This window comes from Erythranthe guttata, chromosome 10 (assembly GCF_056151865.1).
Source record: "Erythranthe guttata isolate IM_541 chromosome 10, IM_541, whole genome shotgun sequence".
Classification (NCBI taxonomy): domain Eukaryota; kingdom Viridiplantae; phylum Streptophyta; class Magnoliopsida; order Lamiales; family Phrymaceae; genus Erythranthe; species Erythranthe guttata.
Window position 1 is genome coordinate 8,972,252 of NC_142542.1, and position 27,963 is coordinate 9,000,214.

Below are 27,963 nucleotides of genomic sequence, written 5' to 3' on the forward strand. Positions count from 1 at the left end.
AAGCATTACCATTACCATTAGCATTATTATATATTAGCATTAGTATTATGATTGTTATTATTATTATTATAATTATTATTAATGTCAGTACTAAGATTAGTATGAGTAGTGTTGGTATTGGTATTAATATTAGTATTAAAATTAGTATTAGTATTAATATTAGTATTAGTATTAGTATTAGTATTAGTATTAGTATTAGTATTAGTATTAGTGTTAGTATTAGTATTAGTATTAGTATTAGTATTAGTATTAGTATTAGTTTTAGAATTAGTATCAATATCAGTATAAGTATCAGTATAAGTAGCAGTGTTCGTATTAGTATTAGTATTAGTATTAGTATTAGTATTAGTATTAACATTAGCATTAGCATTAGTATTAGTACTAGTATTAGTATTAGTTTTAGAATGAGTATCAATATCAGTATAAGTATCAGTATAAGTAGCAGTGTGCGTATTAGTATTAGTATTAGTATTAGTATTAGCATTAGTATTAGTATTAGTATTAGTATTAGTATTAGTATTAGTATTAGATTAGCGATATATGATATTCTTCTTTTCGTGTTGAACATATCGTTATGTCAAGGCATAGTGCATGCGTCTCATATCTTTTGAATAGTTTTACAAGTAGTATTGTTGTTTGAGTATTGTACATCACTGATCGAACGCCGTTAAGACAAACTTTCAGGTTATTTGAATATTCATTGCGTAACTTCTCCGGTACCATGTTTATTGTTAAGTCAATTATTTTGCTTAATATTCACTTAGTGTGGTACATTGTATTCGATGAAATAGTCGTACCATATATTTTAAATGATTTCATTTAATTTTCATGTCGCGTTTTGCTCTCTGCCTTTTCTTCTTTGTAATATTGAATTACATTTCATATGTTACAACAATTGTGGATTAAAGAATAAACTTTATTTTTCTTTGATTTTCTTTATTTTTTTTACTTGTATCAGATTTGTTACAAAATCACTTACATAGTTTTATTTTTCTCATTTTAAACTGACGTCTGTGCAATGCATTGGTGAAGTACTAGTTAATATAAATAAAAAGGCTATTATGATGATGCTAGAAATTAGATCACCTTAAGTAGTTGAGATATAAGGAGCTGGGAGAGCAAAGTGGATCACTACTCACGTGCTAGATGGTCTTGAGATACCTGCGAACAAAGAACACGTGAACTAGGCCGGGGGTTGATCCGGATGAAACCCCTCCGACGCTCAAGTCAGACGTGCGGATAGTAGAAATATTTGAGAGGATACGAATTGAAGAATTGTTTAGATAATAGGTCGTACCTTTAATAAATGAATTATATCGTTATTTATACATTCGTTGAGATTGTTGGTTCCAAACCTTCTTTAAAGATGATTGAGCCTCGGTAGTAGTGATCTTCAATATTGGACTCGTGACCCAATAGATAAATAAATTATAGGTCCATTGGGTTAGTACAATTAAGCATTACCTAATATTATGTATGAGCTATTGATTGGACCATAGCCTATTTCAAATCTTATGATGTATGCAGTGGATTCACTAACAAAAACATTTTTATTCAAGTCCAAATTCACTAAATGAAATATTATTATTTAATAATGATAATTGCACCAAACAATTCTAAATAACCTTTATAATAAGATAATTTCGAATAATCTTCGTAATCCATTCCAGTGTATATATTGACTTACTCAATATAGCCAGAGATCTATAAAATATATTTTTTGCACTTGTGATTAACAAAATATACATATAATTCATATATATATATATTTACATAATCAAATTGGTAATCTTTTAAATTACAGATGGAAATAGCCAGATATTTACATATATATAATAGTAGTCAAAAACACAAATTCTACAACTCCAAGTTGATAAATTTCAATAGCGTAATTCGTTGACAAGATGGCCATGTTTAGTACTAAGCACTCCATTGTTCTCTTTGTTTTCATTTTCGCCTTAGGTAAGAACTTCTCCTCAAGATTAGTACAAGGTCTTTAAATTTGAACATAATAAAAAATATATTAAATTTCTCATGAGACGTGTTTAATTTGAGATGTATTAATTATTTTCGACTTCAAATTAATTGGGATTTTAATTAAAATATATATTTCATTTTATATGTGTTTTTAATATTTCAGTGATGTATTTTAATTTGTTGGAACGAAATCTGAAGCAATAGTTAAATTCGAAACAAATGGAGTACGTTGTATGATTATTTCGTTTGAATGAATGATTGCAGTTAACATGGAAGGAGAAACGGCGGATGCTAGGGAAGTTGTTAGTCCGAGTACAGCTCCTACATCAAAACCGCTAGGCACAAATGTATGCAGAGACGATTATGGTTTGTGCGAAACAAATATTTATGGAGATCTTAAATGCTTAGCAATGTGCAACTACAATTGGAGAAAATCTAGACATGTAAATGGGAAGTGTAGTGTCCCCATCGGTGAAACCCGACCCCATTGCTACTGCTACCATGAGTGCCCATCACATAAACTAACCAACTTGAAACTCTTCTAAATTTAATAAGTAACGATCCATTTTGGAAATGTTTTTATTCCAATAAATTAATAATAAGTTCGTTCTTCCCCTATTGCACTACTTTGTTGGTCGGTATGTATGATATATGACGATGTTATGCATATCTCAATTAAAAAAAAAAAAAAAAAAAAAAAGAGTAAACTTATGATTTAATGCAACAAGCTTATGTAAAATTATTAATTATTACCAATTAATTTAGGCAGTAAACTTATGAATCATTATTATTAATGAAATTAGATGACCAACAAGTCAACTTGTAGTTTCGGTCATTAATTCATATTTACTTGTAAACAACCTATATTCGTTATTAATGAAATTTTATTTTTGGAAAACTATATGTATTGTCCCATTTTATTATGCATAGTATATGAGTCTCGTCAGGTACAATGTAGTGACATTGGCATACATAATTGGTCGACTAAAAATCTGGCGTAAAAAGAAAGAACATACCTATACATGCAGTTATTTTCAGTAAAGTAAACATACCGATTTAAAAAAAATTAAAAAATAATTATATATATATATATATATATATATATATATATATATATATATATATATATATATATATATATATATATATATATATATATATATATATATACATAAATCTGGGAAAATGCAAAATGTGGGACCAGAAATGCTGAATGCAGTTTGGACAAAAATTGCATATAAAGCAGAATAGTACGTTCCCCTCTCCATGGGGTAGACACGGCCATGGGCCGGGTTTGACCCGGACCCGGCCCGAACCCACCCCTTGACCGCCCCGGCCCCGGCCCCGCCCCGCCCCGTTGACCACGGACCCGGACCCGTCCAAGCACGGGTTGGTTTCGGGTCCAGATATTTTGGACCCGAAACCCGATGGGTCTACCCGGTACTCATCAGAAACAAAGAATTTGAAGTCAACGGTAACTATAATAATTTCTAGGGGAAATTGGCTAGACACCCCTTATTCTAGACTTATATAGGTGGAGATCCAATCTATTAAATATTGGTGTAGGTCCTTGATCAATTAAATTAAATTAAATTATTAGTGTATAGACATAGATGCCCCCAATTAATATTTATTTGTAAATAGTTATTTTAGAAATTAAGGGAACAAATCCCACAAATCTCTCATTCTCTCTCTTTTCTACACGGTCAAACATCTCTCCCATCCCATCACACCTACACACATCTCTCTCATCCCTTCTCTCTCACACACGTATTCCACTCTCTCTCAAGGCAACTAATTTGAAAATTAATTCTTTATTACTTTATAAAAATATTTAATTTTTTTTACATAAGTATTTTATAGCAATCTTTCAATTATTAATTTTCTTGAGATCATATGTGTTGGATTTTAATTGTTATTTTGTATGTTCTCGACAATATTGCATTTTTTTGTTTGCATTTTCTAATTAGTTTTACTTGAACAAACAACAAAATAAAGAATTTGAACAACATAATAAATTTGCAACATAAAATAGAAAACTGCAAATTGCAACTTATAAGTGAAAATTAAATTATAAGATTATTATCACACATTGACATTGATTCCGCGCACGTCCGCATGCATTTAATATTGCTTTTCTTTTCTTCGATCTTGTTGAATAATGACTTGATCCTTTTTTTTGCAGTGGATGTTGAATATGAAACAAAATGTGATAATGATTGTACGATATAAAACAACAAATGTAATAGTTGCTAACATTAACAACCACTAATTACAAACTGTAAATACAAACACTGAAGGCAAACTGTACACGAAAAATGATAAAGAATGAAGTGCAAACTGTACACTGTAAACTACCAAAGTTATTTAAAACGAAAAATATGTTTGCAATAAAAAATAAAAATACAAATTTCAATTTGAAATAGAAAAACTAAATTATAACAATATTACATGATGTGCAACAAAACTTTAAAAAGTGTAATATTTTCACAATAAATCATATTAATGCAAACAATAAATTAAACTTCAAAGAGAAAAATAAATGTAAATCATTAAACAATAATTTTTGACCACTGGCACTATCGAGGAACTTTTTCATGTCAGCGGCATTAACCAAAAATTGTCTTCATTCTTTTTTACCCAGGCATGTATGGGTTGAAACAATCTCACGATAGGATATAATGTACAATCTTGAACCTACAAAAAATAAATTGCAAACTTTAACCACGACTTACTAATTGCAAAGTTAAGGAAAATAACAAAAAAGAATTATGATTGCAAACAACAAACAACATACGCAAGTTCAAACAAGATTTGCAAAATAATCTGAAAAATGCAAATAGAAAATTGATTGCAAACATGTGCAAAAAGAGAAAAACTAATCTAAAGTCCAATTTATGAGAATTAGAGTACAATATAAACCTAATTGCTAGCAACATAATTCGCAACTCAAGAACGTCCACATACGACAAGCATTACATTACAAAATAGTTTCAAAGTGAAAATTAAAATTGCAAATAAATGTCTCTTGCAACAAACATGTTTCAAAGTGTAAACAAAGTAGCTTAAGAAAAACTGCTTAAGTAAAATTTAAAAGAAATTAATAGCAATTATTAATTGGAGATGAAAACAACAGTTCATCTTACAAATGTAGACATGAACTGCAAACAATTAATACGAACTCCAATTAAGACCAAACATGAACTGCAAACAACCAATAACAACTTCAATTGCAATAGAGAATCGCAAAGTGCAAACTGCAATTAAAAAAAATATAACCAGACTACTAACTTCAACAAACCCTGCAATTTATATCTGATTTCTCGGGGATTCGAATTCATCATCCTCGTTCGCTGTCTCAAGAAAAAAAAAACGGGTTTTTGAATGAGTATTGAAAAAATCGAACAATCATATGTACATGTAGTTAATAGGAGTATTGCTTACCGAGACTAAATTGTGTTTGAGCCATTGTAGAAATCACAAACAACAAATGAAGAAACAACAGACGATGTCTTCAAACAACAAACGATCTCCAAATAGCAAACGATAAAAGAATAAAAAAACTGATTTCACAGCGTAGACAACAAACGAAATTTTGTGGATTGCAAACGGCAGACTCAATGCGATTTTTGGTTAGGTTTGGTATTGATGAAATCGATGTTTTGGAGCGGTGAAATTTGATGGAATCGATTCTTGGGAGTGGTTGAATTTGAGATTGAGATTTGAGAATACGTGAAATTTTGGAATGGGTTGATTAACTGCAAGGAGAAAATTATGGGATATTTATTTTGGAGATTTTTATTTCCATATACTGTTAGGGATAATTTTGACATATTAAAAATAATAAATTTGCTAAAAATTGAGTTTTATTAGTTGGATTTATAGACATAAAATCTCTTATAGGAGAACCTATAGCAAATTGCCCCTAATTTCTATGGAAGACGCAGTACTGAGTCATAGGTCCATAATCGGTCAATGGGGAGCAATTTCGGAATGGTTTCCAAGCCTACAATTATGGACAAAGAAAATATAAAAAAATACAGAATTTGAAGTCAACGGTAACTATAATAATAATAATGGGCGTTGCTATAATAAAGTGGACTTTTTGCATTTGTTTGACAAAGATAGAGCTGTAAAAGAGTTGTTCAAATTGGTTCCACATCAGAAAGAAGAGACTAATTGAGATGTTGAGAAGGAGTGATGAAGATTGAAGACAAGATGAAATCAAAGATGTTGCCTACAATGACCATTCATGAATGCGCACAGTCCGGAAATGTCACTGGCTTCGTAAGGTTGCTTCGCCATGATCCTTCTCTTCTTAACCAAACAAGTCCTCTCGTAAGATCCTCATCTCTCTCTCTCTCTCTCTCTCTCTCTCTCTCTCTCTCTCTCTCTCTCTCTCTCTCTCTCTCTATTGCACAAAATATCGAAGTCATGCAAAATAGTGTGTGTATGTGTATGTAATTCACCAACAAAAAGCGTTGAAACAAGTATTGGATATATTTTGTATGCGTCTATTCGTGTGTATTGTTGTTAGTTGTTATACTCTTTACTTATCTGTGTTTTGTCAAAGTCGATTTGTCGAAGCCGAATGAAGGGGCTGAGATCTATGGGAATTTATTGCTAAATACATATGTAATAAATATGTAGAGTCCAGATTTGAGGCATTCACTAATATATGGATTTCACTACACACATTCTTCTTTCATCAGTTGCACCAAGTTTTGAGATCAATCTTTATTTTCTCTCTCACACCAAAAAATTGTAATATTTTGAATTATTTTATATGCAGATGGTACAAACGCCATTACATTACGCTGCTAGTCTCGATAGACTTCAGATAGTCGCATATTTGATTGGCTGGGGAGGTCCCGGAAAGCTGGAGTTGGAAGCTAAAAATGTTGTATGTACAAGTTATAATAAACAACAAATTTTAAATTCATAATATAATTTCCAAATTCAATCCCGGATTTTCATCTAAATATATTTCTCCATTTTGTTGACCATGATATGCGTAGTATGGTGAGACCCCATTGCACGTCGCTGCAAAGAATGGATGCAATGAGACACTCAAGTTGCTTCTCGACTACAGTGCCTATATTGAAGCAACAACAAATGTACTATTTTATTTTTCATAATATACGTTTATATACTTGTATCCGAATTTTATGAAAGCTAATTGAGTTACTCGTTTACTATTTGGTTTGCTCTGAATTTATTGCAGAAATCAATGACTCCATTACATCTTGCTGTTGGTTACGCACTTGGATCTGGGGACAACACGACTGTGAAAATATTGTTACAATACAATGCTAATCGCTCTGCCAAAGACAATGTATATAAAATCCATGTTCTCTATTCTCTCTATTCATATTTTGATTTGATAAATATTATTATCTCTAATTAATGTTGATGTTATTATACATGATGGCAGGAGGGCATGATTCCTTTCAACTATCTTCCAGCAGGCTTACAAAACGAGGAGTTGATCAGACTCCTGAAAGTCGATGTTCCAAATTTAATTAATAATTTTACATCAGAGCAGATGTTTTACAATACAAATACAACAGGCTATTCATCATACCAGAATAATAATCCTGTTAACAACAATTGTACACCACAGTATAACAAGACGATGGAGCAGATTTACAGTACAATAGGCATCTCATTGCCTGGAAATCCGAGCCTCAGTTCTTCGTCACATTTTAACAACATCATGGAACAGTACAACAGTTCAACAACAGGAGATCTTATAAACCTGGAGATCAACTGCAGTACATCATCAACTCCTGTACAACAAATAAATCTTGTCAGTACAACGAATGATTACAATGGAATAGAAGCAAAGATGGATGAGTTCGATAATGAAATGTCAAAGATAGTGGGATTGAATGATCTTAAACTTCAGCTCAATAAATGGGCAAAGGGAATTCTCATGGATGAGAAACGCCGAGCCATGGGAATAAACCTTGGACCAAAAAAACCACCTCACATGGCATTCCTCGGGAATCCCGGGACAGGTACTTATTTTCATCACTTCTATCTTCTTTCAATTATTATTATTTTTTTTCTTGATCAACTGGTTCTTCTTTGAGTATTTCTTGTTTGCAGGTAAGACAACCGTAGCACGAATACTTGGCAAACTGCTTAAATCTGTTGGCGTTCTTTCTTCTGATAAAGTGATAGAAGTACAAAGAACTGATTTGGTTGGAGAGTACATTGGTCAAACTGGACCCAAGACTAGAAAAAAAGTACGGACTCATATGATTCAAGAAAAAAAAAAACTTTGTATATATTTACGATTAATGTTTCCATTTATATATTAATAATGCTTGATTTGCAGATAGAAGAGGCAATGGGGGGCATTTTGTTCGTGGACGAAGCGTATCGCTTAGCACCCGTTCAGGGTACAGGTCATTGCCAAGACTTAGGTGTGGAGGCATTGGAAGAGATAATGTCGGTTTTGGAAGATGGCAATCTTGTGATTATTTTTGCAGGCTATACCGATGACATGAAGCGTGTGTTCTCTTCGAATGCTGGATTTTGCAGAAGAGTGGCTCACTTTTTCCAGTTTGATGATTTCACATGCAAAGATCTTGCGGAGATGCTGATGATAAAGATGAGTAAGCAAGACGAAAATAGCCGGTTCTACGGATTTAAACTCCATCCTTCGTGTACTTGTGGTGCTGTTCTTGCGGTGATAGAGAGAAACTCCACTGAGAAGTTGCGCAATAAACTAAATGGAAGTTTGGTGGATATTATGCTGAACAATGCGAGAGAAAATCTGGACTCGAGACTCAATTTTAATTCCTACGGTGATGAACTTTTGACGATAACATTGGGTGATTTGGAGGCTGGACTTAAGACTTTATCACAACGAGTGAATGTCGTCGATTGAAAGAGAGAATAAATGGCTATATGAAGACCTAAATAGAGAGATCGATGCTCGATTGTATGTGAATCCAAATGCGAATATTTGCTGCCAAGTGATCATTGTTCAAGTTCAACTACTTTACGTTCCTTGGAATAATCGACTTTCGGTTTTATAAAAAAATTCTCTCAAACTATTCTATCTTAAATCGTCACAAAATCAATCTTGTTGAAGTGATCTATAAACGAAAATGACTTCCTCGAATGGGGATCGTGATTTACATCACGAGAAAATAAAATTTACACATTTTCAATCGATTAAACTGAAAATTGGGTTTCATGCCCGAAACGGGCACACACGCAATAGCAGCACTCTTCACGCCCAATTTGTGTGCGGAAAAATGAGATCCACGCCCGGCACCCAAATTGGGTGTGAACAGTGCTTTCTCGCGCTCAACCTGGGATTGAAGCGAACTATCCGGTTCAATTAACATATATGGCGTAGAAGCCAATTTGATTTACACAAATGGTGTACTTTTTTTTTTTTTCGTGTTTGAGTAAATCACATTTACTGGGCCATTTATATAAATGGTGTAATAGTAGAATTGATTAACAGAAATGATGTGGTTTTTTTGGAATTTACAAAAGTGGTGTAAAACTCCACTTGTAGAGGCGATTTCTGGCCAAAAATCTGACAAGGCAGAAATCGCCTCTAGGAGATGTGATTTCTTTTTTTTTTCTTTTTTTTTTTTAATATATATATATTTTGTCAAATCGTCTATTTAATCTAGCTCTTTGGTTTGTGATTGTGAAAATACATAAGAACATAATAACAATAATAGAGAGAGAATGAGAGAACACAAGCAAGTAAACAAGATCCGTAGAGTGATAATTGTGGGTATTTAGGGGAGAGGAGATTCTCATTTATATAGATGTAATCCACCGGAAGTTACAAACGAGTTACATAGGAGTTACAACCACTACAATGTGTGGGGATAATGGGGTAGTGGGAAGTTGAGAATCTATAGTGGAATGGAGGTTACAACTTCTCACGTGTTAAGATAGGAAGACCTATATTTCCATATTATTTTTACAACACTCCCCCTTGGGGATTCCTATCAAAACACTATTGTGCTTTTCATGTTGCCTCGTTAAAACCTCCGAGTAATAAAAACCCAATGGGAAAAACAACCTTGGTTAGGAAAAAAAGTACAACGCACAATCTTTCCAATCAACATGTGTTGCCTCGTTAAAACCTTGGCATGTAACGAAAACCTGTAGGAAAAATAAACCTCACACGCAGGAAAAAGAGTACAACAGGGCACCCGGGATATCTTCTGGATACTGTGTACCTACACGGTACTCCCCCTCAAGTTAACTCCCCTTGATATGTACAAGGGAGTGAACTCGGATAATCTACTCAAGTCAATAGCCTTTACATGTTTCCAAAAGTTGACTTTAGGCAAAACTTATTCTTAAATTTGGAGCAGTTATCTCAAATTTTGATCTGCGGGATCATTATTTGTTTAAGATATTGTTGTTGCTGATTGAAGAAAACTTCAAAGCTATGTACATGGAGTTGTCACTTTAATGAAGCCAATCTTCATTTGCTCAACGCATACTGTATTACAGTAAAATACAATCTCGTAGGATCTTCTGTGTTAGTCAATTCCTAGGAATCTCGAACATGCCTAATCATGACTTCAGGCCATGTGCATTCACTCAATATCTCGTGAAGCAAACATCATGCATGATTTGATCTAGTAACAACTAAGGTACATTTCATAGAACTCCAGAACATAGCTATTTTCCCAATACTAAACCATGGATTGGGAACAAGCTTTGTATGGATATGACTTCTAGTTAATGCCAATATAAGCCACAAGCTTCGCCTCATTCATTGATGCATAGGGCGTGTCGGTAAGGTGAGATAAGTCTATCTAATAAATTCACCGAAACCGCTAAATCATATCGAGTACAAGGAGTTAAGCATAATAATGCATATATTTCTTTTACATATGGCACTTCTGGTGCTAACACTTCCTCATTCTTTTCCATGGAACGGAATGAATCATTGGACATATTCCACTGTCAAATTCCCATAGGTGTTACTCGATCAGTTCTCTTTATCCATAACATCTTCTAGATGTAATTGGAATGATCGAAAAAAAATATAATTGACATGATAAATTTTAAGTTGGCTGAGACAACAAATTAGTCTCGTTTAGATCTTTGATCTTGAATTCAAATTTTCAACAATTGAGTTTCTCTTACTTGATTTCTCAGGAGTCCAAATCAAGTTCATGTCCTTAACATAAATTGTTGTAATGGGAACAATCAAAATCAATTATTGTTCACATATTCTCTTCCGGAGCAATTACTCACATAGGATATTATCATATTCTTCCGGAATATTTCAAGCCTCAATTTAAGTGAACGTCTCAGCCCAACTGAGTTTATGTTCCGTGGCTTGGAACTAATTGTTTCGGGGAAACATAGTCCTTCAGAGACTTTCATATAAATATTTGTATCTAGATCCTCGTAAGATACTTTGTGACCACGAATTTAATAACATTTACCATGAAAGAGTATACCTCTTTAAAATCAATCTCAGGATGCTGAGGAAATGCTTGAATTATGAGATGAGTTTTCGAGCTCTCAATCTCATTTGCCCATAAATTATTGTACTATCAGATGAGTCTTCTGGCTCCAAATCACGTTCGAGCTATGAGATGAGTCTTCTAGCTCCCAATCTCATTTGAGCTATGAGATGAATCTTCTGGTTCCCAATCTCATTTGAGCTATGAGATGAATCTTCTAGTTCCCAATCTCATTTTATTCCTTAAGCTATGAGATGAGTCTCCTGGCTCCCAATCTCGTTTAAGCTATGAGATGAATCTTTTGGTTCCCAATCTCATTTGAGCTATTAGATGAATCTTCTGGCTCCCAATCTCATTTGAATTATGAGATGAATCTTCTGGTTCCCAATCTCATTTCATTCCTTTGTGAGTACTCACTTATAATTCCATGGGTGAAATTCAAGGAGGTGTAGGAACTACTGGTCTTTATACTCTTCATTTTATCAGGGAATCAAATTCAACTCGTATTGTTTCTTTCTCATTTTGGCCCATCATCCCTTTGTATACACTTATTTGATCGAGATTATATATCATCACTCAATAAAAAGTTCAGTAGCTACTGTGTAAGGAAATTTGTCATTGATGATCATTTCAGCCTGATACAACATCTCATTTGCATGAATAACGAATCGAGATTTTCATATTCTCGAGAATGGATATTGATGTCGAGGCGTCCCCCGACTTCGTCTGCATGACGAATCCATAGTCCGGAATTATTTTATGAGATGGATCAGAAGGAATCCGATTGGTACTTGTGCTAACCGGATTCGATTGGTGGGCATTATTCTCTTCTGGAGATAAGAATCCTTTGATCCCATTGCTCTCCCCCTCTTCTAGGCAGGGAGGCAAGATTGGTTAGTAGGGATTGATGGCCTACCCATATTTTATCCTTCTAGGACATCTGTCATTGCTGGCTTATTTAAGATCTCGTCACTTTTTCAAATCAGAGAATGAGTCTCGCATTAATCGTTTTACACGACTTCATATTGTTCTTTAGGAACATTAGTATGGACGTTCTTTGCAGATTTCTAAGTTGTCCCATACGACTTCATACCGTTCTTCGGGAACGTTACTATGTACATTACTTGCAAATCTATATTGTCATCCCACACGACTTCACGTCGTTCTTCAGGAACGTTAGTATGGAGATCTATTAATTTTTGTTTCAATTCCCTGATGTAGGGGATCTTGATGAGACACGGTGGGGGTCGTCCCACACGACTTCACGCCGTTCTCCAGGAACGTTAGTGTGGACGTTATTTCTTACCCCTAAAGGCGGGAAGACAGTCTCATCAAAGTGGTTGTCCGCAATTTGAGCTGGTAAGAGACCGCATGTCTAAGGTTCTAAATTTAAGTTATAGATGGTGATACATATTTCACCTATATCTTCTTGGATTACTTCAAAGAAAGGAATTGAATCATTATATGTATGTGCCTATGCTGACATATAATCAAATTACTTAATTTCTAGCAATCGACAACTTATGCTTCTGGCATACAAATTGTGGTTCTACCTAATCGTGTCGAAAATTCCTCTAATTTTCCCAATGTACGCTTCTGGCCGTACACATTAGAGATGATGCACATATACTCGATTTCTTGTCTTCAATGGTTTCAACAAAATAACCATTAGCTCAAATATCATTAAAGTTTAATAACGTTCTACTGGAACGTGGAGAAAAATTGAGCTACTTTAATGGGCAATATTTGCCACAAAATAACATAATGTGGACATTACCATAACCATCTATCAAAACTACATGTGCCTCATTTAGTTATCAAAGAGGTATTGCTACAAATAGACATGAAATTAATAAAGTATGACTTATCTCTCAAGATAGTATGTGTTGTCGCACTAACTGCCAGACATTTATCCCCACATGTCATGTCTATAGAGTTATATAAATCTAATCATATATATTCAGTACTTCAGATACTAAATAAATTCATCAAGCAAACACCACTGAATAACATAATAAATTAACTTAGAACATACAGTGACATAAATATATGATCCAGAGCATAAACTAAACATAATCAAAATACGTATATAGTTCATAACATGAGCATGTGAAGTAAGATGATTGAAATTCAATAAACTAATAAACCCGAGTAATAAAATAAATAAAATGCATGAAATCAACAGTTGAATAATATTCCAACATGGGTTATTTGGTCAGATGTGCCCAAGTATGGAAGCTGAGTGACGCGCTATACATTGAAAACATTTACCTCTACTAACTCAGTCTATGCTGGTGTATTATTATTTGTATCTCCAGCCCCAACGTTCTTCGCACTTCAGGTGCTCGACCAATGCTTATATCCACCATATATAAAATATATGTGCATGTTCTGATTTTTGAGCTCTATAGGGATTTTTAAATTCATATACAAATCGTTTATGAATTCACTTGTTCCTTGCTTCCGGCAAGTGAACTGTCTTTTGGTAATCAAAACGACTAGTCAGGTATCCCATTCTTTATGGGGACCCTCGTTTGATGAATAGTCCAGACGAAGGACTTTATCTAATTATCTCGTAATCAGAAATATAGTCTCAGCCTTCTGGGCTTTACCAAATAAATTATCCTCGAAAACAACCATTCACAATTGCTCACTAAGCGTATGGATCTTAACATCCATTCTCCAACTTATATAACTTTCATCAAATAAATTAAGTTGGGTAAACTTGAGTTTGCTCATGTGTTTCATCTCAAATCAAATAGAATAAGTAGTATTATTTTTTTATGGGCACGTAACCTCCATAAACAATTTCATGAATATTTTGCACATATTAGAACTTCCGGTCTAATAATTCATACACCACATGTTCATACTGTTAGAGTAGGTGACCGGCAAGCCAACTTGTGGTTGTGGTCTTTCTCTTTTCCTTGTAATAAAACAATCGTTTTTCGTTCGTAATAATAAAATATCTTATTTGGCATTCTATATCTGTTATCCCATGCAAGCAGCATAGATATAGTCCTAACGAGTTACTCTATTACTGTGAGTTGATCTAGTAGAATCGTGAGATAACTCAGCAATGTAATGTAACTGTTAAACCTTGTTCCTAGTCGATGGGTTACGCCAATAATGAGGATACCGGCCTTTCCCTTTTGAGACTAGCACTTAGTGTATGTGTACTGCGTCTCATCAGTCCTCGGTGTTGTGACATCGGCATACTTGAGTGGGTGCTCATACTGGATGAGTTCACTGAACTCCCTCGCCCTAGAAATCTATAAGTGGTTCTCATTCATCGAGTAATAGGTTTCTAAGATATAGTTGTACACCATTAGTCCTTAAGACCCAGACATCACCGTGACTTCACTAGAGGACCGATTGTATCGTGACCTGTCCCTGAGTCCCACCGCGGACCGCTCCAAGGGCCAACGTTCGTGCAATCCGAAATCTAGTGTGAAGTCTGTGCATTGTAGTAGGGGATTCGAGCGCTTGAGTAGTCATGGATGTCCTGTGTGTTCTGACGGTTTATAATCCATGGAATCTCTGGCCAGAGTTGATAGTGGGGTGATTAGGGAAATGTGTTTCCCTAAGTCGCACACGAACGGATTTATAATACCTAGAACGTTCGCACGGTTATTGAACTTTATAAGAGGTCTCGGTGAACCAATGCCTCTAGTTCAATCGGGACATGTGCTACGAAAGGATCGTACTGTACGCTAACTATATCATAAGGTTCTTGCAGGCACTTCACTTGTATCTAGGGAATCATGATGCGTAGTTGCTAGACGCCAATCTTGATTCGTTGGGCACCGACTTGATCGGGGATTAGGTAAAATGAGTTTTACTCTAATCGGGACTCTTGGGAGGAGTTCGTATAAGAACAATGTGTTGTTCGAATCACAAAGAGTTGTGAGCCCACGGCTAGCATACACCTGAACCATTGAGGGTCACACTTCTCGTGTAATATAGATCCTTGATAACAACAAGCATAGATTAATGTGTTAATCTTTGAACGATTGGATGTCGATATGATTGAATCCAAGATTCGTAATTGTGAATTGCGAATTGGAATAAACGTAGAGAAAGAGAGACATGCGGAATTTAGTGAACTTTATAAATTGGGAAGTTTCCCGATTTAGCAAGTCCACTGAAGTGGAAGTTTCCAATTTTGGAAATTGGAAATTTCGAAGAGGCACTCGTATCGAGGAGGACTTTGAGCTCGTCACAAATATAATTTTGTTATAATTTTGTGGACGATCGTTTATTAGAAACGAGGCCGACAAGGGGATGGGCTTAATGCATCAGTGGGTCAAGCCCAATGACTTAAGCCCGCTAGGGTTGAAAACCCTAGGTATAAATAGACCTCAAAGAAGAGTTTGAGATCAGATTTTCAGCACCAAAACCCTAGCCGCTCAGCCCCCTTCGGCCGTTGCTGCCCCGACGCGCCACCGCCGACCACCGCCGGAAACACCGCCGGTTTTCTCCTCTTTTGCCTTCGTTTTATTCGTGTTGTTATCTAACTCGTTTACATCTAGTCCTGTAGTTCGAGTTGGTCGAAAATACGAGGTGAAACCTAATTGGAGAGGAGTTGCTGCCCCGACGAATCCACGCACCGCCATTGCACCGCCGCACGCGCCGCTACGCCGCCCACGCGCCGCCGCTGCTGCTGCCACGCGCCGCCGTTGCTGCTGCCGTTCACCGCCGTTCGTCGCTTGCTGGATCAGCTTGTTCCAGCCGTGAATTGCAGCCCCGAGGATTGGTAATTTGCAGCTTGTACGTGATTCGTTCTAGGTTTCGATTCGTCGAAATCTCACGCTACAAGAGGTAAATAAATCGAAACTTCCGTAAATTAATTCGAGCATGTTTGTATGAATTAAAATTTATGATTGTGAGTAATATGTGATTACGTGTTTCGATTTCATTGAATGATGAACAAGCACGTCTCGTGATTTTCGGTTTTATGTATTTTTCAATTAAATCGATAATTACCATATGTATGGCGGAAGCGTTAAGGTACGTTGACTATGTGATTAGTTTTGCATGTAATCGAAACTAGTTCGATCTAAAAAATTTAAATTCCGCTGCGTATACATGCATGATCTCCAACAGTGGTATCAGAGCCACGGGTTAATCGTTTATTTGTCAACGTGTTTATCGCTTTCGAAAGCATGCTTCGATTTGTTGAATTGTTGAATTATTGGTGTTATCTAATTGGGTGTTTTAATATTAATTAAATATTTTGAATATTTCTGAAAATATTAAAATTTTTAATTTTGAAAAAATTCGATTTTTGCTGCTATTTTTCAGCTGACCGAACCGGTCCGGTCGGACCGGTCCGACCGGTCCGGTCAGCACAAAAAAAAAAAAAAAAAAAAATTCTAATTTGATTTTCTGAAATTAATATTAAAAATTAATTGATTTTTAATTTTTGAAATTATTTATCAATTAAACCCAAATTAGATAATTGATCCATTAATTTAATTTGAATTCAAAGAATAGTGTTGGATTAATTATTTAATTTAATCGTTAAATTAGTTTAATTAATGGAACACAAATTAGATGGCAAATAATTAATGGGCTTCATTCTTATTTGAATGATTTATGAATGAAGGAGGTCCGTTAATTATATTTGCAATTTATCGTATTAATTAATTAATTCATGAGATGAATAATTGTGATTAAGTACGATGATGATCGTATGTCTCTCTTAGGATCAATATGCGTTTCCACATACCTAGAGAACATAGTTGTAGGAATCACAAACGATCATAACCTAAAACTTCCGATGAGCTAATAAGATTTAATAAATAAAATCCCTCATTCTTAATTAAGAATAATTATCAAGCTATAAAGAAAAACCAAATTGTTGAATTTTTTCTTTCCTTCTACCAACAATTAAATTATGTGTAGCCTCTCATAATAGTGCAGTAAGCCGTGTTAGCGGGGAGTGCTATTGTGGGATAAGCTGTAATTTAATTGACATTAGATGGAGATACGGTCATAGATAAAATTATGTTGGATTAATGTGATCGGCTAGATTAACTAGGGATTGCATTAGTTTGATATAGTTGGATCTATGACATCTCATATTGGTAGGCTAGACTTGACACACGAAGATTTTGATATTCGCTAGATTAACTTAGGTCATTATCAAGTGTGAGGTAAATCGATCTTTAGGGTCACATAGTGATGTGATTGATAGTACTCTACCTTTAGGCTTATGTAATCGGGATAGATTAACTACGGGTTACATTAGCGCTATTGTACCTAAAGCCCATTAAAGAAAAATAAGTTTTCTCGATTGTCTGCTAGAGGGTGGTGGAATTCGATAAAATTAGTGGGATAACAATTAAAACATAAAAGTCCAAAATTTTAATTGTAACGATTATTACGAACTAAACTCTAATTATTGTCTTCTTAAAATTTTCTCAGCAACCATGTCCAAACATCCCCTTTCCTCAATCCTCGACCAAAACAAACTCACCGGTCCAAACTATTTGGATTGGCTTCGCAATCTGAAACTTGTGCTCCAAGTCGAGGAACGTCTCTATGTGCTCAATGAACGTCCCCCCGCTGCTCTTCCTGCGACTGCTACTGCTGACGAGACTGCCACTTTCGAGGCATGGAAGAAGGACGACCTCCATGCGAGGTGCTACATGCTAGCATCCATGGTGCCAGAGCTCGCGAGGAAGTATGAGTCTCACGTGCATGCTTATGATATCAAGCATCATCTTGAAAGCATGTACAGTGAGAATACTAGGGCATCGAGGTACTCAGCTACCAAGGAGTTGATCACCATGAGGCTGCGTGAAGGGGCTTCGGTCCACGAACACGGTCTCAAGATGATCACTCTCCTTGAGAAGTTGGTGAACCTTGATGTCACCCTCCCGGCCGAGCTCTCGGTGGATTTGATCCTACTGTCCCTTCCTAGTTCTTATGAATCGTTCATAGTGAACTTCAACATGAACAAGCTCGATCCACCATTGGATGAGTTGTTGAACATGTTGGTCAGCTATGAGTCCACGATCAAGAAGGAGAAATCTGTTCTCCTAGTTGCTCCTTCTGTGAAGAAAGGTTCTTTCCAGAAGAAAAGGAAAGAAAGAAGTTTCGGCCCGAGCAAGAAACTTGAGAAGGGCGAGTCGAGCGGAGTGAAGAATGACAAGGTCACCAAGCAAGTTGACGACGCTTGCCATCATTGTGGAAAGAAGGGCCATTGGCGACGCAACTGCAAGGCTTACCTCGATCAGAAACGTTCTGAAAAGGGTACGTATTTAGTTGAAGTTAACTTGTCCGTTAAATCTTCTGCTTGGGTATTGGATACTGGTTGTGGCTCACATCTTTGTAATGATTTGCAGCTCATGACAAGAAGTAGGAAGCTTAATGTGGGTGAGACCTACCTAAGAATGGGCAACGGAGCAAGAGTTGCTGCTGAAGCCATTGGGACAATTTATCTTTCTGTTTTGGATTCTAGTTTTTCCATTGTTTTGAACAATTGTTTATTTGTTCCGTCACTTATTCGAAACCTTATTTCTATTCCTGTTTTGGATAATGAAGGTTTTACTTTTGTTTTTGGAAATTCGATTTGTATTATACAAAAGGAACAAAATATGATTTGTAAGGGACAACTTATAAACAACTTATATGAACTGAATCCAAGTGAAATACCTATTAACGTTATATCAGCAAAACGAAAAGATATAAGTCTTAACCCCGCACAACTTTGGCACGCTCGACTAGGTCACATTTCCTTGAGAAGGATGAACAAGTTTGTTAGTGAAGGAATGTTCTCCTCGGAGGACGTTAAATCACTTCAAACTTGTGTATCCTGCCTTAAAGGAAAAATGACCAAGACTCACTTCAAAGGGAAGATGGAACGAGCCGAGGGTCTTTTGGATTTGATCCATTCAGACGTGTGTGGTCCACTAAGCGTTAGTGCTAGGGGTGGTTTTAACTACTTCGTTACCTTTACCGATGATTATTCTAGGTATGGTTTCGTGTACTTAATGAAGTATAAGTCTGAAACTTTTGAAAAGTTCAAAGATTTTAGACACCAAGTAGAAAACCAACTCGGTAGACGTATTAAGAAACTACGATCCGATCGTGGTGGCGAATACTTAAGTACTGAGTTTATAGACTATCTTAAAGAGAATGGGATTCTTTCTCAATGGACTCCTCCTGGAACTCCTCAACTCAATGGAGTTTCCGAACGTCGGAATCGAACACTGTTAGACATGGTTCGATCTATGATGGGGTTCACCGAGCTACCGGCATACCTGTGGGGTCATGCACTCCTGACTGCCGTGTACTTGCTGAATAGGGTTAATACCAAAGCAGTTAACTCCACACCTTATGAACTTTGGCACTCCAAGAAACCCACGTTTAAACATATTAGGATATGGGGTTGTCCCGCTTACGTGAAGCGGCTAGTGGGAGATAAGTTGGATACAAAATCCGACCTATGCTATTTTGTGGGGTATCCCGATGATTCCATGGGATACGAATTCTACTATGTTTCCGAGGCAAAGGTGTTCGTCTCGAGAAATGCCGTGTTCCTTGAGAAGGAATTTCTATCGGATAGAAAGGGCAGTGTAGTTGATCTCGAAGAAGTTCGAGAACCACAATCTGAAGTTCAAGCACAACAATCAGATAATGAACCAATTCAACAAACCACTAACATACCTCATGAACCGTCGCTGCGTAGATCTGAAAGAGTTCGGAGAGCGCCCGATAGGTTATTCCTCGTTGATGAAGTTGACCAAGGATGTGATCCTAGAACTTTCAACGAAGCTGTATCGGATACATACAAGGGACATTGGCTTAATGCCATGAAATCCGAAATGGACTCTATGTACTCCAACAAGGTATGGACCTTGGTAGATCCACCCGAGGGAATTGTTCCCATAGGCTGCAAGTGGATCTATAAGAAGAAAATTGGAGTAGATGGAAAGGTATCGACCTACAAGGCTAGATTGGTAGCGAAGGGTTATACTCAAAAGCAAGGAGTTGACTATGAGGAAACCTTCTCTCCAGTTGCTATGCTTAAGTCCATTAGGATTTTCCTGGCCATCTCTGCGTGGTATGACTACGAGATATGGCAAATGGATGTGAAGACCGCTTTCCTTAATGGGGACATTGAGGAAGAAATTTACATGGCGCAGCCGGAAGGCTTCATATCTTCTGGAGATGAGCAAAAGGTTTGCAAACTCCAGCGATCCATTTATGGATTGAAACAAGCATCCCGTAGTTGGAACAAAAGGTTCGACACAACTATCAAAGAGTTTGAATTTGTGAAAAACCCAGAGGAGCCTTGTGTCTACAAGAAGGTTAGTGGGAATGATGTAGGGATGTTGCAGTCGACTAAAGTATGGTTATCCACACGTTTCTCGATGAAGGATTTGGGATAAGCATCCTACGTATTGGGAATACGGATCTATAGAGATAGATCGAGGAGATTGCTTGGCTTGTCCCAATCCATGTACATAGACACCGTTCTCAAACGGTTTAGCATGGAAGAATCCAAGAAGGGATTCTTGCCAATGTCCCATGGGGTTCGTCTCTCGAAATCCATGCGTCCTCAAACGCAAATGGAAATCGAGGAGATGAAAAGGACACCTTATGCATCCGCTATAGGAAGCATAATGTATGGCATGCTGTGTACACGACCTGATATTGCGTATGCTGTGAGCGTCACAAGCAGATATCAGTCCGACCCCGGCCCAGCCCATTGTCAGGATCAGTCCACGAGAAACATCGAGAGTCGATGGGACTTAGATTTATGAGTAGTTGGCTTTAGGTCAAGTGGGAGATTGTTAGAGTAGGTGACCGGCAAGCCAACTTGTGGTTGTGGTCTTTCTCTTTTCCTTGTAATAAAACAATCGTTTTTCGTTCGTAATAATAAAATATCTTATTTGGCATTCTATATCTGTTATCCCATGCAAGCAGCATAGATATAGTCCTAACGAGTTACTCTATTACTGTGAGTTGATCTAGTAGAATCGTGAGATAACTCAGCAATGTAATGTAACTGTTAAACCTTGTTCCTAGTCGATGGGTTACGCCAATAATGAGGATACCGGCCTTTCCCTTTTGAGACTAGCACTTAGTGTATGTGTACTGCGTCTCATCAGTCCTCGGTGTTGTGACATCGGCATACTTGAGTGGGTGCTCATACTGGATGAGTTCACTGAACTCCCTCGCCCTAGAAATCTATAAGTGGTTCTCATTCATCGAGTAATAGGTTTCTAAGATATAGTTGTACACCATTAGTCCTTAAGACCCAGACATCACCGTGACTTCACTAGAGGACCGATTGTATCGTGACCTGTCCCTGAGTCCCACCGCGGACCGCTCCAAGGGCCAACGTTCGTGCAATCCGAAATCTAGTGTGAAGTCTGTGCATTGTAGTAGGGGATTCGAGCGCTTGAGTAGTCATGGATGTCCTGTGTGTTCTGACGGTTTATAATCCATGGAATCTCTGGCCAGAGTTGATAGTGGGGTGATTAGGGAAATGTGTTTCCCTAAGTCGCACACGAACGGATTTATAATACCTAGAACGTTCGCACGGTTATTGAACTTTATAAGAGGTCTCGGTGAACCAATGCCTCTAGTTCAATCGGGACATGTGCTACGAAAGGATCGTACTGTACGCTAACTATATCATAAGGTTCTTGCAGGCACTTCACTTGTATCTAGGGAATCATGATGCGTAGTTGCTAGACGCCAATCTTGATTCGTTGGGCACCGACTTGATCGGGGATTAGGTAAAATGAGTTTTACTCTAATCGGGACTCTTGGGAGGAGTTCGTATAAGAACAATGTGTTGTTCGAATCACAAAGAGTTGTGAGCCCACGGCTAGCATACACCTGAACCATTGAGGGTCACACTTCTCGTGTAATATAGATCCTTGATAACAACAAGCATAGATTAATGTGTTAATCTTTGAACGATTGGATGTCGATATGATTGAATCCAAGATTCGTAATTGTGAATTGCGAATTGGAATAAACGTAGAGAAAGAGAGACATGCGGAATTTAGTGAACTTTATAAATTGGGAAGTTTCCCGATTTAGCAAGTCCACTGAAGTGGAAGTTTCCAATTTTGGAAATTGGAAATTTCGAAGAGGCACTCGTATCGAGGAGGACTTTGAGCTCGTCACAAATATAATTTTGTTATAATTTTGTGGACGATCGTTTATTAGAAACGAGGCCGACAAGGGGATGGGCTTAATGCATCAGTGGGTCAAGCCCAATGACTTAAGCCCGCTAGGGTTGAAAACCCTAGGTATAAATAGACCTCAAACAAGAGTTTGAGATCAGATTTTCAGCACCAAAACCCTAGCCGCTCAGCCCCCTTCGGCCGTTGCTGCCCCGACGCGCCACCGCCGACCACCGCCGGAAACACCGCCGGTTTTCTCCTCTTTTGCCTTCGTTTTATTCGTGTTGTTATCTAACTCGTTTACATCTAGTCCTGTAGTTCGAGTTGGTCGAAAATACGAGGTGAAACCTAATTGGAGAGGAGCTGCTGCCCCGACGAATCCACGCACCGCCGTTGCACCGCCGCACGCGCCGCTACGCCGCCCACGCGCCGCCGCTGCTGCTGCCACGCGCCGCCGTTGCTGCTGCCGTTCACCGCCGTTCGTCGCTTGCTGGATCAGCTTGTTCCAGCCGTGAATTGCAGCCCCGAGGATTGGTAATTTGCAGCTTGTACGTGATTCGTTCTAGGTTTCGATTCGTCGAAATCTCACGCTACAAGAGGTAAATAAATCGAAACTTCCGTAAATTAATTCGAGCATGTTTGTATGAATTAAAATTTATGATTGTGAGTAATATGTGATTACGTGTTTCGATTTCATTGAATGATGAACAAGCATGTCTCGTGATTTTCGGTTTTATGTATTTTTCAATTAAATCGATAATTACCATATGTATGGCGGAAGCGTTAAGGTACGTTGACTATGTGATTAGTTTTGCATGTAATCGAAACTAGTTCGATCTAAAATTTTTAAATTCCGCTGCGTATACATGCACGATCTCCAACCCATACACATTCATGGATTTCATATGATAAACCATAACGACAAACGAAATATTGCTTACCATTTTTTTTTATCACAAAATTACATATGGTAGATAAATGATGGATCGATTGAATAGAATTCTCCATTAGAGATGCACCAATGTTTTCATGCAATTAAGACAATGAAAATTTGTCAAACATTAAAGACATATAGCATGCTCTAATATTGGTATAAAAGATAACCAAAACCGTATAACTTGTCATGATATAAATCATAATTATCATGTATTATAACTCATACAAATTCCATGAACCAATTTGAAATGACTGAGATAGTTAATTACCAATTACCTAATCATATCTATAACGCAGAATTCATACAATCACATTAGGCATAAGTGATAATACGTTAAGAGCACGAGACAAAAGAATATATACCAGATTTCATCACTTTGAATCTCAAACATTGAATCATCACATATAGCAAAATACATACAATCATATAGCATGATTGAGACGGCAAAATTCATGACAGTATTTCATATTTGAACATACAATACTTTTGCCGAATAATAAAATAGTATTTCATATGCTTAGAACAATTATTATATGAAATAACAAGACATTTTAATCACATTATAGAATAAAGATTACCAATCAGATCATATATTCAAATTATCCACGGTATAAATTAAGTAATGACTTGAACATAAATTTTATTCACATATTTCATGCCATTAAATAGATCTATCATGCATCTCTTACGAAATCAACATTGCAAGGAGATTAAAGTTTATTTGAAATGCTTAAATCCAAATATAACGAAGGGTATTAATATATTTTTCCGAGATTACCGTTTCACATATAAACCTGCGTCACAAGTTCTCCAAGTAACCTTGTCCATGAACAATTACCTTTCCACGAGCACCTCGAATTCTTTGAGTATCCTTGCCCCACGAACAATTGTCTTTCCACAATAACGACGAGCACTTCGTGCTGATAACGTGTTGTAAAATCGTCTATTTAATCTAACTCTTTGGTTTGTGATTGTGGAAACACATAAGAACATAATAACAATAATAGAGAGAGAATGAGAGAACACAAGTAAACAAGATCCGTAGAGTGATAATTGTGGGTATTTAGGGGAGAGGAGATTCTCATTTATATAGATGTAATCCACCGGAAGTTACAAACGAGTTACATAGGAGTTACAACCACTACAATGTGTGGGGATAATGGGGTAGTGAGAAATTGAGAATCTATAGTGGAATGGAGGTTACAACTTCTCACGTGTTAAGATAGGAAGACCCATATTTCCATATTATTTACAACAATATATATATATATATATATATATATATATATATATATATATATATATATATATATATATATAATATTATAGTTTTTTTTTTCTTTTCTAAATTGAGAATTTAAAATTTAACGTCATACATAATTAAATAAAAATTAGATAAATGTAAGAATACATAGATATAAAATACACAATGTCAACTACTAAAAAAAAAGCATCAATGACGTCCGAGATATCCACCGGTCCCACCTCTAGGCGGACGCTTGTTTCTACGCACTCTACCCACAGGTTCTTGCGCAATATCCTCTTCAATAGCATCGGCAACATAGTTCTCGGTAGAATGACTTTGAGGTGATTGGAGGTGATAGGGAACGGGAGAAATATTGAAATGCATATGTGTAGGATGGTCACCTTGGTAATATCCTAAACTGAGATCCAAAAATTCACTATCTGAATGCATGTTCATGGCAGGCTGGTATGGAGTTACTGGTGTCGGAATATAAACATCATCAGTAGAACCGGGATAAGTACCGGGCTCATTTCGATGTGTGGATGAGCCGGCCTCATCTCGATATGAGGAAGGACCGGCATAATCTCGGTACGTGGAAGGACCGGTCACATCTTCATCTCGGGAGGTGAAATCATTCCTTTCTCTTGTAGACCATTGAGTGCGGTTGTGAGTTCTCATTCTTCCTCCATTCGAGGCACCCGTAGAAGGCATCCCGGTCCTGTTGAGCATATTGATCATAGGCTGCATTTCTGGTATATTGGTGTTCATTGAGGCTAGTCGAGTAGCCTGAAATAAATTATAAAATAAGTTATAGAAATCGAGTAGTTGTATGTAATTGCATTATTGACATAAAATTACGTACCACCAAATTCATAATTGTCCGATCTCCAGTCTGAAAACCAATGCTCGTCAAATCGTCAATCGGTGATATAAAACGACGAGTGTGCTCATCATACCATGCTTCATAACCATCCTCTGTATCTTGTCCATTGATTGGTTGAAATGGGACGACATTCTGAAATCTTTGTTGCCATTTAGCAACATATGTACTCAAATACTCGCTCCAATGCAGGCCCGATCGACCTTGACGAGTCAAATCATGTAATTTGTTGGAAATAACAACATCCGTAGGATGCGACGGAATTGGCTGGACCATCCCGAACTGTCGTAATACTCTCTTCAGACGATGCATCTCCACTCGTGAATAACAAATAAGTGAACAACTAAACATCCAAAGTAATGGTGAAACAATCGTCGAATCCGAAGCCAATTCTTGGTACTCAACATCAGTGGTGTTATATGGAATCCAAATGAACTATAAAAAAATATTAGGACATTTGCGAATATTATCAACATTATTATCAACACCATTATCAACATTATTAGCAAATTCACGAACCTGATTTGGCAACATTTGATCAAGCATTGTTCTATATATGCGAACTGAATGACTAACAGTGTGAACATAACTCAAAGGATGCAACCAACTGCAATGTGTTATGCAAAGTTCGTATATTAAATCAATGTGTTAACCCTATCCCCATATAAGCGAAAAAGTTCGATAATAGTAGTTGGAAAGAAGTATCCTTCTCATTCGAAAAATTGCTTTGTGAGGACAATCGTATTCCACCGACCAATCATCTTGAATTATATTACCCCAAGTATACACGATTACTTTGACTCGGCTCTTATTAGGTGCCATTAAATTCATCTATTTTTTATGGTGAAAACAAATATAATTAATTAAAAAAATTATTATCAAACAATTAATATTAAAATTCTTTAATTATATACAGTTCCAAAACCCAAACAACATAATTATATTATGCTAATAATTATACTATACCACATTTTACGCAATGAATAACATGTCATAAATTTTTAAAAAGCACTTTAAAATACCTGAAATTAGTATATGATTAGATGTTAAACAATCACTTTGTTCTTTGGATACAACTCGATCCTCCCGTTGAATTGCAATCTAACAAAAAAAAAAAAAAAAAATAGTACAAGTTGGAAAAAAAATTCACACAAAAAAATTTGAAAACACACACTACTCAATTATATGTTATTTTAGCAATTATGCTCCAACCAAAAAACAAGTTGAAAACTAACTAATTTTATAAAAATGGAACTAGAATGTAAAATTACCTAAAATTATCTACAAATATATATATAAATCAACTCACGAATTAAATTTATATATATATTTAATTAAATTTTAAGTATAACTTAAAATTAAGCAAACAACATCATTAAATTGGTCCGTTTCTTCAACCCACACACTATGAAATAACTCAACAAATAAAACACGAAAAAAAGTACATTCAATTTTTTACAAATTAAAATGAAAAAATTACATATACTAAACATATTAGAACATACCTTCGTATTTTTACTTTCACCTTCTGCAAAAGAAATTAAAATTAGTACAATATTTCAAAAACAAATTAAAAAACTAACTAAACATACCTGTAGTTTATAATTTTCTGTTACAAAATTGAAAATATATAAATAAACAGATTAAGTTAATATAACATTATAATAACAACCACGTGTTTTAAAAAAATTAAACAACGTTATTTAAAAAAAAAGTTAAAAAATTTGCTAAAGAAAAAAAAAGAGTTCATAGAATACCTGTGTTGAAAATTCTGTGTTGAAAATTTGTGAAGAATGAAGAAGAAGAGAAGGGAGTAAAAGCAAACTCCCCTCCACTTCACCTGCCAATAAATGCAAGATTGGCCCCACCCCACAACCTCCTCCTCTCTATTATTGTTGACCGAAATAAAGTGGAAGCTGCTTTGCAGAAATCGCTTCTTGCAGAGGTGGTTTCTGCTTTTGCAGAAATCACCTCTGCAAAGTGTGATAACAGTCCGTGATTTTTACTACGCAGCCATCTCGGTCGTTCATTTGTTTATTTATTCATTTTCTGAAAATGGGCTACTTTGGTAATTTGGAATAGTTTTTTTTCTCTTATTTTTTTCTGAAACGCCATTTTTTTTCTTTTATATGTGGAAAAAAAATCTAATGCATAAAACATTTTTTACGAAAATTTTGTTTGAATTAAAATTGCAACCATATTGCAAAAGGGGCGTGCTAAATCACACTAAAATTTACTAAATCCCACACATAATTAAAAAAAAATTCTCTCTCTAGTCATATTCTTTCTAACTTCTCTCT

The 27,963-nt window shown here is 36.1% G+C and overlaps 3 protein-coding genes and 1 long non-coding RNA gene across 4 annotated transcripts; 3 read left to right on the plus strand and 1 right to left on the minus strand.

Annotated features, from left to right (window-relative positions):
* The first annotated feature begins 1,833 nt into the window (after positions 1-1,833).
* LOC148767443 (uncharacterized) lies at positions 1,834-2,595 on the plus strand. The gene is made up of 2 exons (XR_016033860.1): positions 1,834-1,962; positions 2,242-2,595. It is a non-coding gene; the product is annotated as an uncharacterized LOC148767443 (long non-coding RNA).
* A 3,482-nt stretch (positions 2,596-6,077) lies between these two features.
* Positions 6,078-9,041, plus strand: LOC105966416 (uncharacterized). The gene is made up of 7 exons (XM_088824104.1): positions 6,078-6,315; positions 6,770-6,880; positions 6,996-7,094; positions 7,202-7,312; positions 7,412-7,997; positions 8,089-8,228; positions 8,321-9,041. The coding sequence occupies exons 1-7, from the start codon at positions 6,178-6,180 to the stop codon at positions 8,873-8,875; spliced, it is 1,740 nt and encodes a 579-aa protein (XP_088680230.1). The 5' UTR covers positions 6,078-6,177; the 3' UTR covers positions 8,876-9,041.
* An 8,735-nt stretch (positions 9,042-17,776) lies between these two features.
* Positions 17,777-19,071, plus strand: LOC148767444 (uncharacterized). The gene is made up of 2 exons (XM_088824256.1): positions 17,777-18,707; positions 18,800-19,071. Exons 1-2 carry the CDS (start codon positions 17,882-17,884, stop codon positions 18,814-18,816), a joined length of 843 nt encoding a protein of 280 aa, XP_088680382.1. The 5' UTR covers positions 17,777-17,881; the 3' UTR covers positions 18,817-19,071.
* A 5,882-nt stretch (positions 19,072-24,953) lies between these two features.
* Positions 24,954-27,528, minus strand: LOC105966415 (uncharacterized). Its single transcript, XM_088824872.1, has 3 exons — positions 26,183-27,528; positions 25,646-26,098; positions 24,954-25,569 (listed from the first exon to the last, which is right to left on the minus strand). Exons 1-3 carry the CDS (start codon positions 26,207-26,209, stop codon positions 24,991-24,993), a joined length of 1,059 nt encoding a protein of 352 aa, XP_088680998.1. The 5' UTR covers positions 26,210-27,528; the 3' UTR covers positions 24,954-24,990.
* Between the last annotated feature and the right edge of the window lie 435 nt (positions 27,529-27,963).

Excerpts from the sequence above, each read along its gene's own strand:
- LOC105966415 (XM_088824872.1), bottom strand. The coding sequence starts at position 26,209 with ATGCTTGATCAAATGTTGCCAAATCAG. Across the intron at positions 26,099-26,182 it reads ATCAAATGTTGCCAAATCAG|TTCATTTGGATTCCATATAA; the intron begins GTTCGTGAATTT and ends ATTTTTTTATAG. Across the intron at positions 25,570-25,645 it reads GGACAATTATGAATTTGGTG|GCTACTCGACTAGCCTCAAT; the intron begins GTACGTAATTTT and ends AATTTATTTCAG.
- LOC105966416 (XM_088824104.1), top strand. The coding sequence starts at position 6,178 with ATGAAGATTGAAGACAAGATGAAATCAAAGATGTTGCCTACAATGACC. Across the intron at positions 7,313-7,411 it reads ATCGCTCTGCCAAAGACAAT|GAGGGCATGATTCCTTTCAA; the intron begins GTATATAAAATC and ends ACATGATGGCAG. Across the intron at positions 8,229-8,320 it reads GACCCAAGACTAGAAAAAAA|ATAGAAGAGGCAATGGGGGG; the intron begins GTACGGACTCAT and ends CTTGATTTGCAG.
- LOC148767444 (XM_088824256.1), top strand. The coding sequence starts at position 17,882 with ATGTCCAAACATCCCCTTTCCTCAATCCTCGACCAAAACAAACTCACC.